This window comes from Emys orbicularis, chromosome 4 (genome assembly GCF_028017835.1).
Source record: "Emys orbicularis isolate rEmyOrb1 chromosome 4, rEmyOrb1.hap1, whole genome shotgun sequence".
NCBI lineage: Eukaryota > Metazoa > Chordata > Testudines > Emydidae > Emys > Emys orbicularis.
In genome coordinates, this window is record NC_088686.1 from 140,852,229 (window position 1) to 140,873,303 (window position 21,075).

At 50.2% G+C, this 21,075-nt stretch overlaps 1 protein-coding gene across 1 annotated transcript; it reads right to left on the reverse strand.

Moving 5' to 3' along the window:
• Nucleotides 1–322: 322 nt before the first annotated feature.
• On the reverse strand, nt 323–13,579 carry FMOD (fibromodulin). The gene is made up of 2 exons (XM_065404372.1): nt 12,592–13,579; nt 323–474 (listed from the first exon to the last, which is right to left on the reverse strand). Exons 1-2 carry the CDS (start codon nt 13,577–13,579, stop codon nt 323–325), a joined length of 1,140 nt encoding a protein of 379 aa, XP_065260444.1.
• Nucleotides 13,580–21,075: the final 7,496 nt, after the last annotated feature.

Here is a 21,075-nt window from a genome sequence, read left to right on the forward strand (position 1 = left end):
AAGAGAACTGGTTGGCTGGTTAGAGAGAGAACCGTAGGGTTTTTATAGGACAAAGCAGAGACCTGCCTCCATACTGGTGTGACCTGATAGGCTAAAAGGGGTAGCATCTAGTGGGTGGAGTTAATGACACATCCTTCCTACTCTGGCAGGGAACCCTGCACAGGTTACTATTGTGCCACCCATATTACGCTATTGCAGAAGCCAAACAAACCATCAAGCCGTGTTAAAACGAGAGTGAACCCCCCCCCCCAGCCTGGATTACTGGAGCGGCTGTGGTGCTGCCCTGAGGACTGGAGGAGAGCACGGGGGGAAGGGGAGGGGTTTAAATCTCAATGACGGCAGCACGCCTCAGGCAGAGGGGGGCATCCGGGGGCACCGCGTTCCGTTGGATCTCATTCCCATCCAGCCGCAAGACCTGGAGCTTGGAAAAGTTCATGACGTCGACGACTGTGCAGAAGCTGCTGATGGAGAATTCTGCAGGGAGAAAAGGAGACAGAGCGCTAAGAGACAGAGCCCACGACTCGCTAGCTAGTGTTCATACAATCCTGCTGGAAAAGAGCCGTGTCTAGGATAGATCCGGACTAACAGCACCATGGGAAGTAATAGTCATAACAGTGGACATGACTAGAATGCCTAGGCACTCCGGTAATATACTTTTTTGGACAGCGCAATGTCTTGCTCCATAGTGCAGACACAGGGCCTTTGAAATTCAGTTGAGAACCATTCTGCCCCCTTTACCCCCCCCCACCCCTCCAAAAATCCCCCCCATAACTAAAAAACACACTTGGGCTATCTCAGTGGGGTTTGTACTTTGTATCTCATGTAGTACTTTGAACCAGGGCCAAGGCTTTCAGAACTGAGTAACGATTTTGAGACAACCTTCAGGAGGCCTGATTTTCAGACAGTGCTGACTGCCTGCTCTCTGTAAATCAGGACCCTTAAAGTTGGGCACCCAACAAACGGAGGCTACCAAAATCACTAGCCATGTCTGAAAGGGCAGAAAATGCCCCGGCCCTGATTCTCCTCTCATTTATTCCTGTGTAAATCAGGAGTCACCCCACTGAAGTCAATGGAGTTACACTCGCGTAGCTGAGGGAGGAGTCAGACCCTGCCCTCCTGTTAACCTTGGGAAGGGGAGTAGATTGCAGAGCAGGGCTGGGTCTGTTTTCCTTACTTCTAGCAAGATCTCTCTGCTAGCAGTGAAGGGGGCTGCTGTGATCCCAGCTGAGCCACTACAGAGTCACAGCAAACCTTGAAAGCCCCCTGTTGTATTGTGGGAGAGGGTGTGTTTTGGAGAGGGACATGCTCCAGCTTTCCGTGCAGCCTTTGGGAAGGAAGAGAGCAACCAGGGGGCAGCAAAGCTCCAGGACTTGGCGGAGACTTAACAAATACCTAGCCGGGGAGAGAGAATTCCTTAGCACAGATGTTCCTTGTTTAAAGCTGGGGAGGTGACTGCGCTGCTCACATGCAGACTTGGGAGAACAGTGAGACTCCATTTCTCCAGCACCACACGGGGACAGCGGGGCAGGGAATAGGCATTGAGCCTCCCCCTGGCCCTCTGTAGCTCTTTCACAGGGGGAGTAGCCCTGACTAATGGTAAGAGCAGGGAAATGTGAATTCTATTCCTGCCTCTGCTACTGTTTCACTACGTGTCTTTGGTCAAGTCACTTCATCTCTCACTGCCTCCATTTCCCTGTTATTTCTATTACAGCAGCACAGTGTTGCCGTATGTACTGATAAAATGGATTTCCATATAAGTGCCAAGTACACCATTACAGAGAACTTTGAAGTACAAGTATGCTGTGGAAATAGAACTGATGTATTTATAAATACACGTACAAGTTCTTTCAACCCCCGTATTATAAAAATTAAGCTAATTCTTACAATAGCTGATCTGTTTTTTCTTTGGACACTGGCCCATCACAGAGTTGTTGCTACAGAAAAGTATCCATACAAAGGGGCCTTGTATTCTGGACTTTCCCCAGGTGCTGTGAACAAGTCTCCCCATTGCAGCTGGGCCGGGGAGCAGGTCTCCTGCTGCCGGTTGCATTGACCAATCGGAAACGAAGGTGGGGGGGCAAGGCTGCCACCCTCCCTGACTAGTGCGACAGCAGGGCCAGAAAAAAGCCCTGGCAGCTGGAACTCAGGGCTTGAAACCCTAAGCTGGGACAGTGGGTTCCGGGGGCCAGCGAGACTCTGGGACAGTTGGGAGGGACGTGATGGTTTCCTACAGCTATTTTGAAAAAGTATTTGCAGATTAAAAAAGTTATTTATTCTTTAAGTACCTTTAAAATGTACTTAAAGTCAAGTACTAAGTACAGAACATTTAAAGTACTTAAATACTAGTCTGTAGAGTACCTGAACCTACTTACCTACATGGGAACATGCAGTAGTAGCTAAAGGCTCCAACCAAGATCCAAGCCCCATTGTGCTAAGTACTGTCCATACATATAGTGAGAGACAGCCCTTGCCCTAAAAAGCTTCAGAAGACAAGACAGTGAGTGGGTGAGAAGGTTAAATGACTTGCCCAAAAGTCACACAGCTCGTTAGTGGCAAAGCCAGGAGTCAAACCAATCTCTCCCCAAACCTAGTTCAGTGCCCCATCCACTGGTCCACACTGCCTCAGCTTCAGTCATTAGGATTTGTAAAGTTCTTTGAGATCCTTGGATGAAGACACTAAAGACAAAGTGGTATTGTCCATCAGAGACGAGTCACAGGGAGAATGTTTTCCGTCCAGGAGATCACAACATCATTATCTTAAAAGCTCAGCAGAGGCTCCAGGTCTGTGTTAAAACAAAACACTGCCTCTCGATTCTGTCGATCTGCAGCATTCCTCATTCACTCCAGGGAAATAAAGCTCTTCAGAGAACCCCATTGAATTCTTTCAAGCTCAGCTGCTAAAACAGCCGTAAAAATGCATGACCAAATAAACACAAGGGGTTGAGCGCCAGCATGATCTAACGCCATCTAGGCGCAGACTCAACAATTGCACATGTTGAAAGCAAACATTTGGGAGTCTGTTCTCGTTTTGCATGTCTGTCACTTCCCAGTGCAGGGCCATGCGTTTCCCCTAAAACCGTTGATGGCATCACTAACACTTAATTTAAGTAAGTGATGCAGGCAGCACAGCTTGTTGCTCAGGTTTCTCTGATATTACAGAGCATCCTGATCGCAGGGCTTGTCAGGGGAGCGAAGCAGGAATGGATTTTTCCAGGCATTCAGCTTAAAAAAAATGTTCCGTTTGTTTTCTTATTTCAGTGACTTTCACCCTGGTGAAAGATGCCAGGTTGGTTCTGGAGATGAAAGGCTTCTGTTTAACCACAGAACCTGGGCAGCACAGGAAATGACAGGGCAAGCTTCCCACACATGATGCTTCCACTAACCTGGAGGGGCCCCTTTTGGGGTGTCTGTCTTAAGTGCTTATATGGCCCCCATAACTATAGTAACTGAGCACCCCACAATTTTTAAAAAATGGATTTACCCTCCCAACACTGGTGGGCAGTGCTCTTATCTGCATTGTACAGATGGCAAAGCAAGGCAAAAGAGACCAAGGGTTTGTTGGCACATGAAAAATAATCCAGAAAAAGGTAGGATGTGAATTTAAAGCAGATTAACTATTCCTGATTCACTCCATGTGTGGATGTTCTTATTCCAGAATAGGAATGCCTTATTCTGAATTAGCATAATCCACTTTGGAGGTAAACTGAAATAAATAGGAGTTAGGCACCTAAATACCTTTGAGGATCTGCATGCAAGCTCTTTGGGGCAGCGCTCTCTTACCATGAGTCTATGCAGCCCCTAGCACACTAAGGTCCCGATCTCGGTTGAGTCTACAAGCAAGACAATAATAAATAATAAGATGAAACCCCTTCAGGGTACTGAACATCCTTCAGAAATTAACATTAATGACTTATGGTCAGCAATGGACCCAGTCTGGATTCGAAGTGGTGACTGTCAGGCGAAAGGTTCCCAACCCCCCCCAAAATAGCACATTTAGAATCTCAAACAAGATTTTTCCATTTGCCTTTGAGGGGGGAACCAAATATTGAACAGGAATGTTGCTCCTGTGATTTGGATGTTTTGGAGAGAAATCTAGACGCTGACATGAGACTTTCCGATGTGAAAGAAGCTGCCCATTACATCCAAGCTGCTTTGGGTGATCCAAGGTTTTAGAATAAACGGGTCCAAAGCAGAATTCCCTGATGGTGCCAAATTGGAGAAATTTTAAAGAGATGCTGATGGTAAAAGTTTAGTGGATCCCAGTAAGGAGGGATAGAGAGCGAGGCAGACAGAAAGGACCAGACAAAACCAAGCATCTTTTCTTCTTTGCATGTGTCTTCTTGGGATCCTCTGAATGAAGAGTCATCTATGGAAGAACCCAGTAACCTTTGTGTACTGGTTACTGGAGCCCACGATATTGGTTGCTTCAGTTACATGCTGTCACGGACTGAAGGCTTCCTCCTTCCTGTATTTGTTCCATGTGTATTGGAAATAGATGGAGATGTTATTAACTAAGTAGCCAGCACGCAAGCTACAGTTTAGGGTTGCATCCCCTCTCCAGTCTGGGCCTGCAGAGCTTCCATTGATGGCAGCTGGTTTCTGGGAACCAATAAGTGACCTTAGGAATCGAAAAAGAGAGGTGGGCCACAAAGACTTTTCAACCAGGAGATGCTGTCCCTACAGATGGGACTTCTGCCGTGGCTAGTGACAAGTGGTGTAACAGCCGAATCAAAGTCACAGACAGCATGTGCGAGGGAGTCCTCTGAATGAGACCTCACACGGCACCTGGTGTCTCTTGCGACATGGTACACTACTGTCCCACTGAGCCAGACTAATTCCTTGGCTCTGTTGCTTTCCATTCAGCTGTGTGCACGCTACATTGCACAGGTGTCTGGAAACTCCATAGCCCCCTAGAACAGTGGCCCCTGGCGGGCCACGAGCAGGTTTCAGGGGGTCCACCAAGCAGGGCCGGCATTAGACTTGCTGGGGCCCAGGGCAGAAAGCCGAAGCCCCACCGCCTGGGGCTGAAGCCAAAGCCTGAGCAACTTAGCTTCACAGGGCCCCCTGTGGTGTGGGGCCCCGGGCAATTGCCCTGCTTGCTACCCCCTAACGCCGGCCCTGGCTTTTATATGCAGAAAAACAGTTGTTGTGGCACAGACAGGCCGTGGAATTTTTATAGCATGTTGAGGGGGCCTCAGAAAGAAAAAGGTTGAGAACCTCTGCCTTCGAATGTAATGTGCACCGGTAAAGAGGAAGCAGACAGAAGCTCAGCATTGAGTAGGGCAGGGGGAGCCTACAGCAGCAGTCATCGAAGCCTGGAGATGCCAGTCCTGATGGAGAACCGCTGATCAAGAAAGACTATTTATCCTGTGCCCAAATCTCTGATCTGGGATGGCTCAGGGACTGCCACAAGTGAAAAGCATTTGCTAACTGTTCCAACGTGAGCAGATATAAGAACCCCTGTGACAGCACAGACCCTGTTACCCCTGGCCCCATCTGACCCCAGCACAAACCCCATCATCCCACCCTGATGGAGACCCTCCATCAGACATTTGCTCAGGCTTTAGTGTCACTATCACCCAGGACACCCCAGCTAAATCCACACTGGAGTTTCTGGGCCAGTGCAGATGGATTTAGTTCCTGTGCCGAGGAGGCTGCCGGAAAGGCCAGGCAACAGCTCTCACTAATTGTCTGTAAGGATGATGCATGCTGGGAGCAGTAGGGTGGAAGAGATGCACTGTGGCGCTTTAGCACCCCAGAGAGGGGAGTGTCACAATTTTTGGCCTCCGGGCCGGTAATGTCAAGCAGCCAGTGCTCCAGCCCGGGAATGGATACAGGATTAAGTTAGGCAGAAGCCCAAATGCATAGACACAAGTGCACTTCATGGGCCAAATGCAAGCTGGAGTGAACTGGTACAACTCCCATGAGTCAAATCAGTCTTGGTGTAAAATGACAGCGTATGTTACGAGGTGCATGTGAGGCCTGGTCTACACTAGGCGTTTATGTCGAATTTAGCGCCGTTATATCGAATTAACCCTGCACCCGTCCACACCACGAAGCTATTTAGTTCGACATAGAGGTCTCTTAAATTCGACTTCTGTACTCCTCCCCAACGAGGGGAGTAGCGCTAAATTCGACATGGCCATGTCGAATTAGGCTAGGTGTGGATGGAAATCGACGCTAATAGCTCCGGGAGCTATCCCACAGTGCACCACTCTGTTGACGCTCTGGACAGCAGTCCGAGCTCGGATGCTCTGACCAGCCACACAGGAAAAGCCCCGGGAAAATTTGAATTCCTTTTCCTGTCTGGGCAGTTTGAATCTCATTTCCTGTTTGGACATCGTGGCGAGCTCAGCAGCACTGGCAATGATGCAGAGCTCTCCAGCAGAGATGGCCATGCAATCTCAGAATAGAAAGAGGGCCCCAGCATGGACTGATCGGGAAGTCTTGGATCTGATCGCTGTGTGGGGCGATGAGTCCGTGCTTTCCGAGCTGCGCTCCAAAAGACGGAATGCAAAGATCTATGAGAAGATCTCTAAAGCCATGGCAGAGAGAGGATACAGCCGGGATGCAACGCAGTGTCGCGTGAAAATCAAGGAGCTGAGACAAGGCTACCAGAAGACCAAAGTGGCAAACGGACGCTCCGGATCCCAGCCACAGACATCCCGTTTCTACGAGGCACTGCATTCCATCCTAGGTGCGGCCGCCACCACTACCCCACCACTGACCGTGGACTCTGAGGATGGGATATTGTCAACGGCCGGTTCCTCGGACATGTTAGCGGACGGGGAAGATGAGGAAGGAGATGAGGAGGACGAGGCAGTCAACAGCGCTTACAACGCTGATTTCCCCGACAGCCAGGATCTCTTCATCACCCTTACAGAGATCCCCTACCAACCGTCCCCAGCCGTTAACCCGGACACAGACTCAGGGGAAGGATCATCCAGTAAGTGTTTTAAACATCTAAACATTTATTTTTAACAGAACAGGAATATCAACAATAACAACAATGGGTTTCTCATGATTAGTGTGCCCTAGGCGCTTAACGTTTCAGTCCTGGGCAGTGCAACTATTGAAAAAAAATCTAACAATGTCCGGTTTTGCATGATTGTTCTGCCCAAGCCGCTCTACTGTTTAGTCCCTGCCAGTGCAGCTACAGTAAAATGCGGTCTATATGTCCGGGGATAGAGCTGAAATCCCCAATGGACATCTCCACGAAGCTCTCCTGGAGGTAATTGGAAAGCCTTTGCATCAGGTTCCTGGGGAGAGCGGCCTTATTGGGTCCTCCGTAATAGCAGACATTTCCGCGCCAGGAGACAAGCAAGTACTCCGGGATCATTGCCCTGCAGAGCATGGCGGCATACGGCCCTGGTCTTTGCAGGCTTTCCCGAAGCATTCTTTCTTTTTCCGTGTCTGAGATCCTCATCAGGGTGATGTCGCTCATGGTGACCTGCTTTGAATTAGGTAGGGGAATGTTAGTATTGGGACTGCTTGCCCGTTCCTTTACAGAACTGTAACCGGCGGTTTACAGCCACGCGGTGGAGGCGGGAGAGGGGCAGCATACAGGGATCTTTCCCTGGGACAGCTGCGAGGGGGTGGGACAGGGGCAGAGCTCATGCTTGCCGGATTGCTGGCAGCAGGGACTGGCATTGCTTTCAATGTGAAAGGAGGCCAGTGCTACTATTAAAGTTTTAAGCAGCCACAAGTCTACGGCTTACCATGTCGGCCTGCTACAGAAATTCCGGTGTCCTGCCCCGCTTCTCTGATCTGCACTGCAAGACCCCAGGCACTGAATGCGAAGGCCGAAAATTCGACCTTGTCCTGAGTGCGCATGTGATAGGTGCTGTGCATGGTCTTGTTCACAGAGAAAGACTATGTTCTTTGTTCACAACGAAATTTATCTTTCTGAGGAATTCACTCCCTTTTTCCCATTCCCACAGCTGCGACTGTCTCCCAATGTAGCCTGGCATCACACTCCCAGAGGCTAGCGCAGATTAGGCGTAGGAAGAAGAGGACACGGGAGGACATGTTCTCGGAACTTATGGGCTGCTCCCGAGCCCAGGCAGCCCAGCAGACCCAGTGGAGGGAGAACTTGTCCCAAATGCACCGTTCAAACATGGAACGGGAGGAGAGGTGGCGGCAGGAAGACCAGCAGGCGACTCAAACGCTGCTTGGACTACTGAGGGAGCAAACGGACACGCTCCGGCGCCTTGTGGATGTTCTGCAGGACCAGAGGCAGGAGGACAGAGCCCCGCTGCAGTGTATCTCTAACCGCCCTCCCCCGCCACCAAGTCCCATACCACCCTCACCCAAAGTCCAAAGAAGGAGGGGCGGCAGAGTCCGTGAAAACTCTCACTCCACCCCTGCAGACTGCTCTACTACTAGAAGGCTCTCATTCCCCAAAATTTGACAAGTCCTTTCCTTCCCGCCTCACCCAAGCCCCCGTCCCAGTTTCACCCCCCAGTTTCATGTGTAGTTGATAATAAAAAATACGTTTCTGTTAATTACTGTTTCCATCATGTTCTTTAGAGGAGAGTCTGTCTGAAGGGGGGGAAGGGGGTTGGTAATTGGACAGGACAGTCACCTTTAGCAGGGTACAGAGGCGGGGGCAGGTTCAGCAGCAGGGCACACACACATTGCAGTCACTAGTTACCCTGGTCAGTCTGGGAGGTGGTTTTAGTGTTCTGTGGGGGGTGGGGGGTGCTCTGTGACTTTGTGGCGGGGGAGGGCAGTTACAGATCTTATGCGGCGGTCCTTATCCTGGATCACAGAGCCACGCAGCAGGGGATCTGTAACCGTCCTCCCCCTGCCACAAAGTCACATAGCCCCCCCCCACACAGAGTCCCAAACAGGAGGGGTGGCAGGCTCCATTGAAACCACCAGTCCACCACCGCGGAGCCTGTCATTCCTGGAGTTTGGAAGCGTCATTTGCATCACTACACTACACCCGCTCCCCACCACAGTCTGCGTCCCAGGTTCAACACTTTCCCACGAAAACAGTAATAAAGAAAACGGTGTTCATTAACAAAATTCAAGTGATTTTATTTTTAAACGTGTGTTGGAAGGGGGGGAACGGGGTATGTAACTGGAGAGGATACTGAACATTTAGTGGGTAAAGAAACGGGGGCAGGTTCAGCTTCTCTGTACACAAACTGAAAAGTCACTGGTTACCCTGCTCACTCAGGAACCTAGCTTTCAAAGCCTCCCGGATGCACAGCGCGTCCCGCTGGGCTCTTCTAATCGCCCGGCTGTCTGGCTGGGCGTAATCAGAAGCCAGGCTACTTGCCTCAACCTCCCACCCCGCCATAAAGGTCTCCCCCTTGCTCTCACAGAGATTGTGGAGCACACAGCAAGCTGCAATAACAATGGGGATATTGGTTTCGCTGAGATCACAGCGAGTCAGTAAGCTTCTCCATCTCCCCTTGAGACGGCCAAAAGCACACTCCACCACCATTCTGCACTTGCTCAGCCGGTAGTTGAAGAGTTCTTTTTCAGTGTCCAGGGCGCCAGTATAGGGCTTCATGAGCCAGGGCATTAGCGGGTAGGCTGGGTCCCCGAGGATGACTGTAGGCATCTCCACATCCCCAAGAGTTATTTTGTGGTCCGGGAAGTAAATACCTTCCTGCAGCCGTCTAAACAGACCTGAGTTCCTGAAAACACGAGCGTCATGAACCTTGCCCAGCCATCCGACGTTGATGTTTGTAAAACGTCCCCTATGGTCCACCAGTGCTTGCAGCACCATTGAAAAGTAGCCCTTTCGGTTGATGTACTGGCGGGCCTGGTGGTCCGGTCCCAGGATAGGGATGTGAGTTCCATCTATAGCCCCACCGCAGTTTGGGAATCCCATCGCGGCGAAGCCATCTATGATGGCCTGCGCGTTTCCCAGGGTCACTACCTTTGAGAGCAGTACCTCAACGATTGCGTTGGCCACTTGCATCACAACAACCCCCACGGTAGATTTGCCCACGCCAAAGTGGTTCGCGACTGACCGGTAGCTGTCTGGCGTTGCAAGCTTCCAGAGGGCTATGGCCACTCGCTTCTGGACAGTCAGGGCTGCTCGCATCCGGGTGTCATTGCGCTTCAGGGCAGGGGACAGCAACTCACAAAGTTCAAGGAAAGTCCCCTTCCGCATGTGAAAGTTTCGCAGCCACTGGGATTCATCCCAGACCTGCAGCACTATGCGGTCCCACCAGTCCGTGCTTGTTTCCCGGGCCCAGAATCGCCGTTCCACAACATCCACATGACCCATTGCCACCGTGATGTCCTCGGCGCTGGGTCCCGTGCTTTCTGACAGGTCTGTGCTACTCTCAGACTTCAGGCCCTCACTGCGGTGCCGTAGCCTCCTCGCCTGATTTATCTGCATCTGCCTCTGGGAAAGGTGGATGATAAGATGCGAGGCGTTGACAACGGCCACAACTGCAGCGATGGTCGCAGCGGGCTCCATGCTCGCAGTGCTGTGGCGTCCGCGCTGTCACTGACCAGAAAAGTGCGCGAACTGATTTCCCGCCGGCGCTTTCAGGGAGTGACGGTTGGATGACGACAGTTACCCAAAACCACCCTCGACACATTTTTTTCCCCAGAAGGCATTGGGGGCTCGACCCAGAATTCCAATGGGCAGCGGGGACTGCGGGAACTGTGGGATAGCTGCCCACAGTGCACCGCTTCCAATGTCGACGCTTGCCCCGTTAGTGTGGACTCACAAAGTCGAATTACTGTCCTTAGTGTGGACACACACGTTCGACTTTGCAATATCGATTCCACATATTCGATTTAAGTAAAATCGAACTACTCTTGTAGTGTAGACATACCCTAAGTGGCAAAGTAGCAAACCTTGCGCTGATGTGGCATTCAGAAAGCAGCCTTTGCTCATGCACGTAAATGGGAAGGTGCACCTACACCATTACCCATATTCCCAGAGTTAGCTTCAGGTCTGGTGTAAGCAGACACAATCCCCATTCGGTTTAATAGGAGTTGTGCTCACTATTCAGGTCTGAATCGGGGCCCCACAGACTTGCACTCCCACTGAGTGCCAAAGAGTGGCATACGTTACTCCACTTTGCCACTTACCCCTCCTTCCGGACCAACCCTGTGTCATCTGGACCCAACTGTGCTCCCACCCACACCATTGACTTCAGCGGAGTCACTCCCCATTTACACCCATGTAAGTGAGAACGGAATCAGGTGCATCACTTGCACCACAGTTTACATCCTGGTGCAGGGAACCAAATGTACGTCTCTAGGATTATTCAGCTGTGCACCAGCGTGAGGGGGAGCAGAATATTGTCTTTCGCCTGTCATGCAAAGGATGAGTTTCTTTCTGTTCTTTTCACACCTTTTCTGTTGTGCTTTTTTGCTCTTTACACAACAAAAGTTTATATAAAGAAGCCACATGGGCGCACAGCTGGGTCCCAAATAACTGTGTTTACTCGATGTACACAAACACACCAGACCTAGCCACCTACACGCTGCTGCTCTCACTGGCTTCTAATATAGTGAGCACCACGACAGTGTTCTCAAAATATTTAAAGGGATACTATCCTATTCTTATACACTATGCTTTCTTATGTCCTCTTCTCTCAGTGGCATCCCCCATTCTCAGTGCAGCCACATCACTTGTGCCTAAGATGACCTTTGTCATCTGATCTCTGACCATTTAATTCAGCTAGTATTTTTTTAATCATTAATATATCTCCATCTCGAGATTTCTTCACCTTTAAATTCTCTGTGGAGTTCTACCTCAGCTTGCAGAATTTAAAAAGATAATCTCACAGACACGAGCAGGGCCGGCTCCAGGCACCAGCTGAGCAAGCTGGTGCTTGGGGCGGCAGATTGTTGGAGGCAGCATTCTGCCCAATCCTAGGGCGGCACGGCCACTTTTTTGTTGTTGTTGTTCTTGTTCCGCTCCGGCCGCCCTGTAGGGGGCGGTGGCGCGGAGAACCAGAGCGCCCTGCAGGGCAGTCCTCTTCCTTCCCTCCCCGCCGACCGGAGCGGAGCCCTCGCGGCAGGCGGCAGGAGGTGGCGCAGCAGGAGGGGCCGCGTGGCAGCGCCCCTGCTGTAGCCCTGGCCACCCCCTTCTCTCTCTCTCCCGCCCGCTCACTCCCCCTCCCCCCCAGCCTGTCCCCCTGCACCCGCGATCCGGCCGCGCCGCAGGGTTTTTTTGTTTTTTTTTCCTTTGCCGTTCTGGCCGCCCCGGTTTTTTTTTTTTTTTTTTTGCTTGGGGCGGCCAAAAAGCCAGAGCCGGTCCTGGACACGAGAAAGACTTCCACTGAGCAAAAGGATAACACCTTGCACCTACCAGAGCACCGTGCATCCCAACATCTCAAAGCACTTTACAAAAGTACCATGTAGATGGGGCAAACTGGGGCACAGAGAAGGGAAGTGACTGTCCTAAGGCCACACAAGAAATCAGTGGTAGAGACAGCAATGGAATTTAGGTTTTCTGAATCCCAGCCCCCCTGCTCAGGCCATTAGACCAGGCTGCTTCCAACAAACAGTGCCAGAACCTGGCTCCCCATCTCCCTACCCCTTGTCCTGACCATTTGACACTAGGATCCCCTAGCATCAAGAGGGTGCTGTTGGGAGGCTGCTCACCATTGATTTGGTTCCCTTGGAGGTAGAGGTTCTCGAGGTTGGTGCTAACCCGGGGGATCTTCTGGAGCCTGTTATAAGACAGATCCAGCTCTAGGATGCTGCTGGTGTTGAAGGTGTTGGAGGAGAGCCCATCATTGGTCAGGCTGTTGTGGGACAGCCTGATATAGAGCAGCTTGGGGGACACTTTGAAATACTCATCAGGGATGGTGTAGATGTAGTTGTGCTCTAGGTAGAGCTGCTCCAAAGAGCTTGGGAGGCCATCGGGGACCTTCCTGAGGTGATTGTAGCTCAGGTCAACAAGGATCAAGGACTTTAACCCTTTGAAAGATGCTCCTATATCATGGATCTGGTTGTGGCTGAGATACAGGGCAGTAAGGTTCTCCAAACCCTCCAGAGCGTTGGATGGGATCCTGGTGATCTGATTGTAAGCCAGGTGGAGTTCTCTCAGGGACCTGGGCAGGGGGCTGGGCATCTTGGTCAGGTTGTTGTTATCCAGATACAACCTCTCTAGGTTCTTGAGCTTGGCAAAGACCCTCTTGCCCATCTTCTCACTGGTTATCTGGTTGCCATGCAGCGCAATCCATTCCAGTGTTGTGGCGTTGTCGAAAGCCCCCTCTTGGACGGTGGTGATCTGGTTGTTCTGGAAGTAGACGTACTTCATCCTGGAAGGCACAAAGGGAAGGTACCTCAGGTTGCGGCTGTCGCAGTACAACGCCGTGGAGAAGTTGGGGGGGCAGTCGCACTCCTGGGGGCATTCCCGGGAAACGGGCTCAAGGATGGGCTCCGCAAAGGGGGACCCAGGTGGGACATAAGGGTAATGGGGGACCTCATCTTCGTAGTATGGCACGTAGTTATAGGACAACGCCTGGCTGCGAAGGTACTGATGCAACCAGTACATATCTTCTTCATCTTCATACTGGCCCAGGGAGACCCCACACAGCCCAGCTACTATCAGGACGGAAGCCCAGTGCATTGTGCAGAACCTCATGGAACCTGTATGGAAGTGGGAAAAATATGAGCAACTTTAGGTCAGGCACAAGTGACTAGAAATAGGAAGCAGGAGGGAGTTTATCATGGGGAGGCATGGAGCCTAGAGCGTTGGAGAGGGAATCAGGAGACCTGGGCTCTATTCCTGACTCTGTCACTGGTTTTCTGGGTGACCTTGGACAAGTAACTTCCCTTCTTTTTTTGTCTCAGTTTCCCCATTTTTAAAATGGGGATAATGACACTGACCTCCTTTGTCAAGTGCTTTGAGGTCTGCTAATGAAAAGTGCTATAGAAGAGCTAGGTATTGTTATCATACCATTGAGGGAGGTGGCCCTTGAGTTGCAGTAATAGAGAGCTGGATCCAATTCACCATCCTTTCATTTGCTTTTTGTGAACATTCATGCCAGTGACATTTTGATCATGATAACTTATTTATTATGAAAAAAATATTATTATTATTATTAATTATTACAGTAGTGTCTATAGATGCTACAAATGAGATTGGAGCCCCATTGTGCTAGGAGCTGTACATTGTAAGAGTTCCTACTCCAAATATATATAGACAAGAAGTACACAGGATGGAGGAGAGACAGAGACAGCAGGTCAGTGACAAGCTGAGAAGAGAACCCAAGATTCCTGACATTGCAAATATATTTAATGCACATGGACCTGTATAAAGATTTGCATTATGAGTGATTGCTTGGAAGCTCTTTAGGTGTCACCCAATAAGGAAGCAGAAACAATACCTTGTGACTTAAGTGACCAATTAGACCCCATGAATAGCAATTGTTTGAAGTGACAAATAGTCAAGATGAAACCCAGAGGCTGAAGTAACCATTCATCATCGACTTTTGCATAGCAAACACATTTATAAAGATCAAAGTCTATTCATGGATAATTTGCAAGCTGAAGAAAAGGGGCTAAATTAGTGGCATGAAATTGTTGCTGTTAATATTTCATCAGGCTGCAGTCACAGACCCTGGCACCTGGATGCAATGAGACAAAAGCTGTTGGCTGGGGAGGAGAGGTGGCCTGTTGGAGAGGGTTTTGGATTGGGACTCAGGAAACCTGGCTTCCATTCCTGGCTTTGTCACAGACGTCTTTCGTGACTTGGGCAAGTGACTTAATCTACCCCACGCCTCAGTTCCACATCTGTACAATGGGATTAATAGAATCATAGAAGATTAGGGTTGGAAGAGACCTCAGGAGGTCATCTAGTCCAACGCCCTGCTCAAAGCAGGACAAACCCCCACTAAAACATCCCAGCCAGGGCTTTGTCAAGCTGGGCCTTAAAAACCTCTAAGGATGGAGATTCCACCACCTCACTAGGTAACCAGTTCCAGTGCTTCACCACCCTCCAAGTGAAATAGTGTTTCCTAATATCCAACCTAGACCTCCCCTACTGCAACTTGAGACCATTGCCCCTTGTTCTGTCATCTGCCACCACTGAGAACAGCTGAGCTCCATCCTATTTGAACCCCCCTTCAGGTAGTTAAAGGCTGCTATCAAATCCCCCCTCACTCTTCTCTTTTGCAGACTAAATAAGCCCTACCTCAATAATACTGCCCTACCTTCCCATTAATGACAGTAGGTTTTGGCACACCATGGCCATGAGGGCCGTATAACCACCCACACAGTGGCTTACACTCTTTCCTGAAGGGAGGGGATAATGACCCTGCTGACTGAGGCATCTTCCAGTACGTACCAGAAAGCGCTTGATCAGCATTCAACGGCCTGGCCTTATTGTCATAGAGTGACCAGCAGGATGGAGAGGGGGCTGCTCCCAGAGGGTTCCAGCTACTCTGAGCATGGTGTGAGTCCAACTTATTGTTAAGGTCTGCTCTGCGGAGGCAGAAGGCTGCCCTTGTGCTTACAGCACTGGCCTGGGATGTAAGAGACCGGGCTTCAACTCCCACCTCTGCCAGAGTCTTCCTGCGTCACCTTATCTCGCTCTGGGCCTCAGTTCCCTATCTGGAAATGGGGATAGGAATAACACTTCCCATTCTTTCTCTGTCTGGTGTATTTAAACTGTCAGCTTTGTGGGACAAGGACCGTCACTGCCCGTATGTACAGCACCTAGCGCAACGGGGCCGTGCTCTTGGCTGGTGCTACTATAATCCAAGTAAGAGTGGAAGATCAGAGGTCCCCTTACAGGCATGCCCAGGCCCTTGCAAAGCTGTGAAATTGGTGCCTGCTGGACATTGTGATCTAGATTTGCTGCCCCTGCAGACAGCCTGTCCAAACTGGGCCTTTGGCTGGGGCATCCCCAGACTAATTATCACAGGAGGCCTCTGGGTTACTTGTAGCAGGCCTGACAGCATCCATAGCCCTGGCTCAGACATACATACAGAACAGAGCTGCAGGAAGGGGGGGATATTTATAGCTTCAGCCCTAATGAGGAATCCCGGCGCTCCAGACAAAGAGGGTACAGTCCTGCTCTGAGCCAGACTGCGCATCGCCACCTAGGCACACTGCTGGCTGGCAGGCTGCTCGTGTGGGAAGAAAAGAGGGATTGAAACACTCCGTGGCTGGGCTCTTGGGTTTCTTCCATTTTCCATACGTACAGGAGTTCCGGCAGTCGATGGGGCCCGTGAAACTGAGTCTGTGTGTGGTGCAAGAGCTTGGCATGCAGACTGCTTCAGAGAGCAGCTCTCCTCCTCCTCCCATTCCAGGGGTACCTTGATGGGTAAAATACTAGTCCTACTTCCCGATAAATGGGCTTCCTCCACCCCCACTAAAGGCCATCTTTCCCACTGTATAGCACCATTCCTAGGGAGTCTGATCCCTCTATTTGGCACAATTCCTAGGAGTTCTGTCCCCCAATTTGGCACCATTCCTAGGGGGTGTCCCTCCATTTGGCACCATTCCTAGGGGGTTTGTCCTCTAATTTGGCACAATTCCTAGAGGGTCTGCCCCAATTCCTAGGTCTCTCCCACTATGTGGCACTGTTCCTAAGGGGGAATCTCCACTATCCACTATTGTTCCTAGGGGGTACCTTCCTGCAAGTACACACCATTCTGAGGCAGTCTTTCCCTCAATCTACCCGTTCCTAAGGAGACTCTCTTGCATATACAGCACAGTTTCCCTCTGTCCAATGCCAAGTCTACGGGGTTTGTCTCAACCTACAGCCCCCTTCCTATAGGGAGCTTTCCACTGTCCAACCCCATTTCTACGGTGGGGTCTGTAACCCTTTCATGTGTAGGCTAACACAAGTTTAACTTCTTCATCTGTCAGCATGAATAAACTGGTCCCAGTTCCACTGGCTGCTAGTCTAATTGGGATTGTGCTGCATAGGGCACCTTGCTGGAACAACCAGAGTCAGACAGCATGAGCTTCATCCATTGCCACCTTCTCACCCTGTTAACCAGGTAATAGCCCTCATCTAGAACCGAATGCAGAGCCAGGTAGATGTGCTTGGTGGAGGAGGTGGTGGTTGGGGATCTGGAGACTAGAGTCTGGCATGAACAGGGCCGGCTCCAGGCACCAGCTTAACAAGCAGGTGCTTGGGGCGGCCAAGGGAGAGGGGCGGCATGTGCGGCAATTTGGGGGCGGCAGGTCCCTCACTCCCTCTAGGAGCGAAGGACCTGCCGCTGAACTGCCGCCGCCGATCGCGGGGTTTTTTTTTTTTTTGCTTGGGGCGGCAGAAATGCTGGAGCCGGCCCTGGGCATGAAGGGAAAAGTTCCTAACTGTCAGGGTGGTTAAACACTGGAATAAATTGCCTAGGGAGGTTGTGGAATCTCCATCTCTGGAGATATTTAAGAGTAGGTTAGATAAATGTCTATCAGGGATAGTCTAGACAGTATTTGGTCCTGCCATGAGGGCAGGGGACTGGACTCGATGACCTCTCGAGGTCCCTTCCAGTCCTAGAGTCTATGAATCTATGAATCTGTCTGTCTAGCTTGTCTCACTCTTCCCTGCCAGGAATTTAACAAGTCACCAAAGGAAAAAAAGAGCATTGTTAATAAGGACAAAAGCTCCCCCAGTAGTAACCAAAGCAGCCCTTGAGGCTCAGACCTGTGCCATCCATGTCGTTGGCGTGTGATTCACATGGCTCCCTGTGTCAGCGTCGTGCCACCGGCATGGCGAGGGGATTGCATTCCCTCTGCGGTACAGGTATGCAAACAAATAAAAAAAAAAAAAGGCAGCACAACCCATGATAAATACAGAAATCGACTTACCAGACTCAGAGTCCCTTTTCCAAAGCCTCAGTGTTCGTCTGCCTGATCTCCTGTGTATTAAAGAGCATGTGTGTATCTCAATTTGCCAGGGTTGGTGCCCGCCCCGCAGTCCTGATCAAATATTGTGCTTGCAGGTCATGGGCACTGCAGGGTTTTTCTTTTGGAGTGACCTCCCAGCGGCAGACAGTTTGCAGACCCGAGTGAAGATACCCTACCACTGCCTGACTTTATAAATAACCTGCTTTTTCTCTCTCCTCTCTCTCACTCTCGTGTCTTTCCTTGCAGAGGCTTTGGCAGTTTCCAGCCTCTCTCTGTTTAACAAGTTAGTGGAATCGTGGGTGTTGTTTGGAACAGACTTTTGCTAGGTCGCCTGCGTTTCTCATCAAACAGAGATGATGAGGCCGCTTTAAAAAACAACACAGGCTTTGGGTGGGGGGAGACGCTGAGGATGAACAGCTTAGAAACAAAGCATCTTTCACGTTTTCACTGCGGGGGGAGAGATGGCAGAATGGCCCACAGGCTGCATCCCTTGGCTCTGGGTCACCAGCAAACCTTGATATTTTATTATTCTACTATTAAATAGGAATGTATCATAGAAATATTTATTCTAATGAAGCAGCATCCAAGGTACATAAACTACATACCAAAAACCTAATGTCACACTAAGAATTTGTTTTCATCTGCTGCTGAAAGGTGCCAGTTTGACCGTCCTGCTAGCTGGAGTCCTCTGCCAAGCCACATGGGAAGCAACATAGTTTCTTGCTTAGATACTGTGGGGAAGGGTTCTATAGAAATATCGAAGACACATAGCACATAGACTAGGACCTGGGAGTCCTGGATTTCTATCCATCCTTTTATGATCCCCATTACTGTAATATCTGGGCATCTTACCATCTTTAATCTTTATCACATGCCTGTGCAGCAGGGCAGCGCTACTGTCCCCATTTTACAGATGGGGGACCTGAGGCCCAGAGACATTTAGTGCTTGCCTCCACATGAACATTAATCTGGAATAAGATAAACTGTTAATTTAAAGTGGATTCACTGTTCTTGATTAACTCCACATGTGGATGCTTTTATTCCAAATCAGCTTAATCCACTTGCAAATTGGAATAACTGCCATGTAGACAAGCCCGAAGGCACTTTCCCAGATTCACACAGCCAAAGGAATTGGACTGGAGTCTTCCAGAGTCACAAGCTGGCATGCTAACTACTGCCCCACCCTTCCTGCCTAGGGGGCTCTGCTCCCAGTTCTGCCACAGATAGTCGCTCAGCTTATGCAAGTCGCTTTGCGTCTCAGTGCCAGTTTCCTCACCTGTGTTATGAAGCTAATGCTACTGACCCAGCTTTGTAAAGCGCTTTGAGATCTGGGGATAAAATGGGCCTAGACAAGGGCTTAAATATTATTATTTATCCACCACCCGGGCCATGGCAATCCAAGCTGCTTCCAGATTCCACATTATTCTCTGCCAACTTGCCTCTGGAGAAGCAAGAGGCCTTTGTAACTCCGGGGCTATCCGCTTTCACCAGCTCTCGACGCACAGGGTATTTTTAAAACTTCAAGACATAATTATTAGTTATTCAAACATTTCCTCCCGCTCCCCTCACAAAAGAAAAACCAATAGATCCTCATCCAGCTACTAATAACCCCTCAGTACAGCAGCAGTCAGGGCACTGGGGATAGGGTTTCTGAAGGAGCCTGGAGTAAATTAGTTACATTCAACAGGCGATGGATGCCAAACTCCCTTAGGGGGTTGTATTTATGTAGATTCCTTTGAAAATCCCAGCCTAAACTACCACTGCTTTTTGGGATGCTTGCAGTGACCCTAAATAACCCATAACGAATTGCTAGTAGGAGCGCTCATTGTAGCCGGAAAGAACGGGAGGCAGATTCATGGAAGTTATTAGGAAAGGGACTGGTTGTATGGAATCATTGTCCTACGGAGCAGCTGCTATTTATTAGGGAAGGGTGTGGCCGGAGAGATCAAAGGGTCACCCTTTCTGTAGCAATGTGACTGCTGGTCAGAGTAGAGTCCTGCCTGCTACGGCTCTCTCCACGCTGCAGTAAAACACCTGCAGCTGGCCTGAGTTAGCTGACTTGGGCATGCAGAGCCCAGGCTGCGGGGCTATCCAATTTCAGGGTAGGTATCCTGGCTGGCTCAGGCTGGAGGGCAGAGGATCCCAGAGTTGGACTCCATCCTGAGACTAAAGGTCTACACAGCAATTAATCAGCCCCATAGCCCGAGCCCCATGAGCCTGAGTGAGCTGACCCGGGCTAGCCACGGATGTTTAATTGCAGTGTACACATATCCTGAAAGAGCAGGCCTGATCTGCAGCTACTGTGAGAAGCTGGACTGTATTTTTGGCAGAAATGCCCCCACTGCCTCATGGCATGTTGTCAACTCCACCACAGACAACCCCCTGAAATTCAGGTTCTTGTCAACCCTCTAAACCCCAAGGCTGACCCATTGATGGAGCCCCAGGCTCCCCCTGAATCCCAGGCAGATATTTCAGCTCAGTGGCACTATCTGCCTCAACGTAGCCATGTCCTGAAACCCTCTGCTTCTGAGAACTCTGCAAACCGGGCTACACCCTTCACTTCCCCAGTCCCGTTCCTCAACCTTCCACACCACAAGACAGCGTGGAGAGCAGGAGAATCCCTCAACTCCCACACCCACAAGGGACAGGCCTTTCTCTCTCCCCCGCATCCTACCCCACAAGATGCAGAGAGCATTTCCCCCATGTGTGCAAATTGGTGATCTTGAAAGCACAAACTTGTGCTCCCCCAGCCCTGTGTTTTTTGGCACTGGCTTGTAAGTTTGCTCTGTGTAATGCCTACGCAGTAGTTTTTTTTGCTGTTCATAACATACAACTGGGTGGATGATTTCTTATTACATTGAATGTCATTGGAAATGTCATGAGGTTGTTTAAAAATTTCACGAAAGCCTTGCCCGAAGCAGGATAAAATCCCCACATGAAGCTTGCTACAAGCCGTGCGCCATGCATCACTGGTTCCTGCACACAATCATGAGAAAAGCCTTACACTAAGGTAGCTGCGTTGTCCGCAAGACTGCCCTGGCCTCACAGCAGGAGCATAAAGCATCCCTGACCCTGTGTCCTTGACCAGTTGAAGCATTTCATAGAAGCCACCTCTCTGGCTGTTCATAATGTTCAGCTTGTCTATCCATCTCTTCCTTCCACCTGTCATTGAGGTGCTCTCCCTTGTGCTCACTTAGGCTGTGCAAAACACAGCAAACAGCTCTCACACGAGGCAGATAATGTTCAGCAGCCTCCATTCTTGGCAGTAGGTATCTGCAT

Coding starts and splice junctions, on each gene's coding strand:
- FMOD (XM_065404372.1), bottom strand. CDS start 13,579: ATGAGGTTCTGCACAATGCACTGGGCTTCCGTCCTGATAGTAGCTGGG. Junction 475..12,591: donor CCAAGGGAACCAAATCAATG/GTGAGCAGCCTC, acceptor TTCTCCCTGCAG/AATTCTCCATCAGCAGCTTC.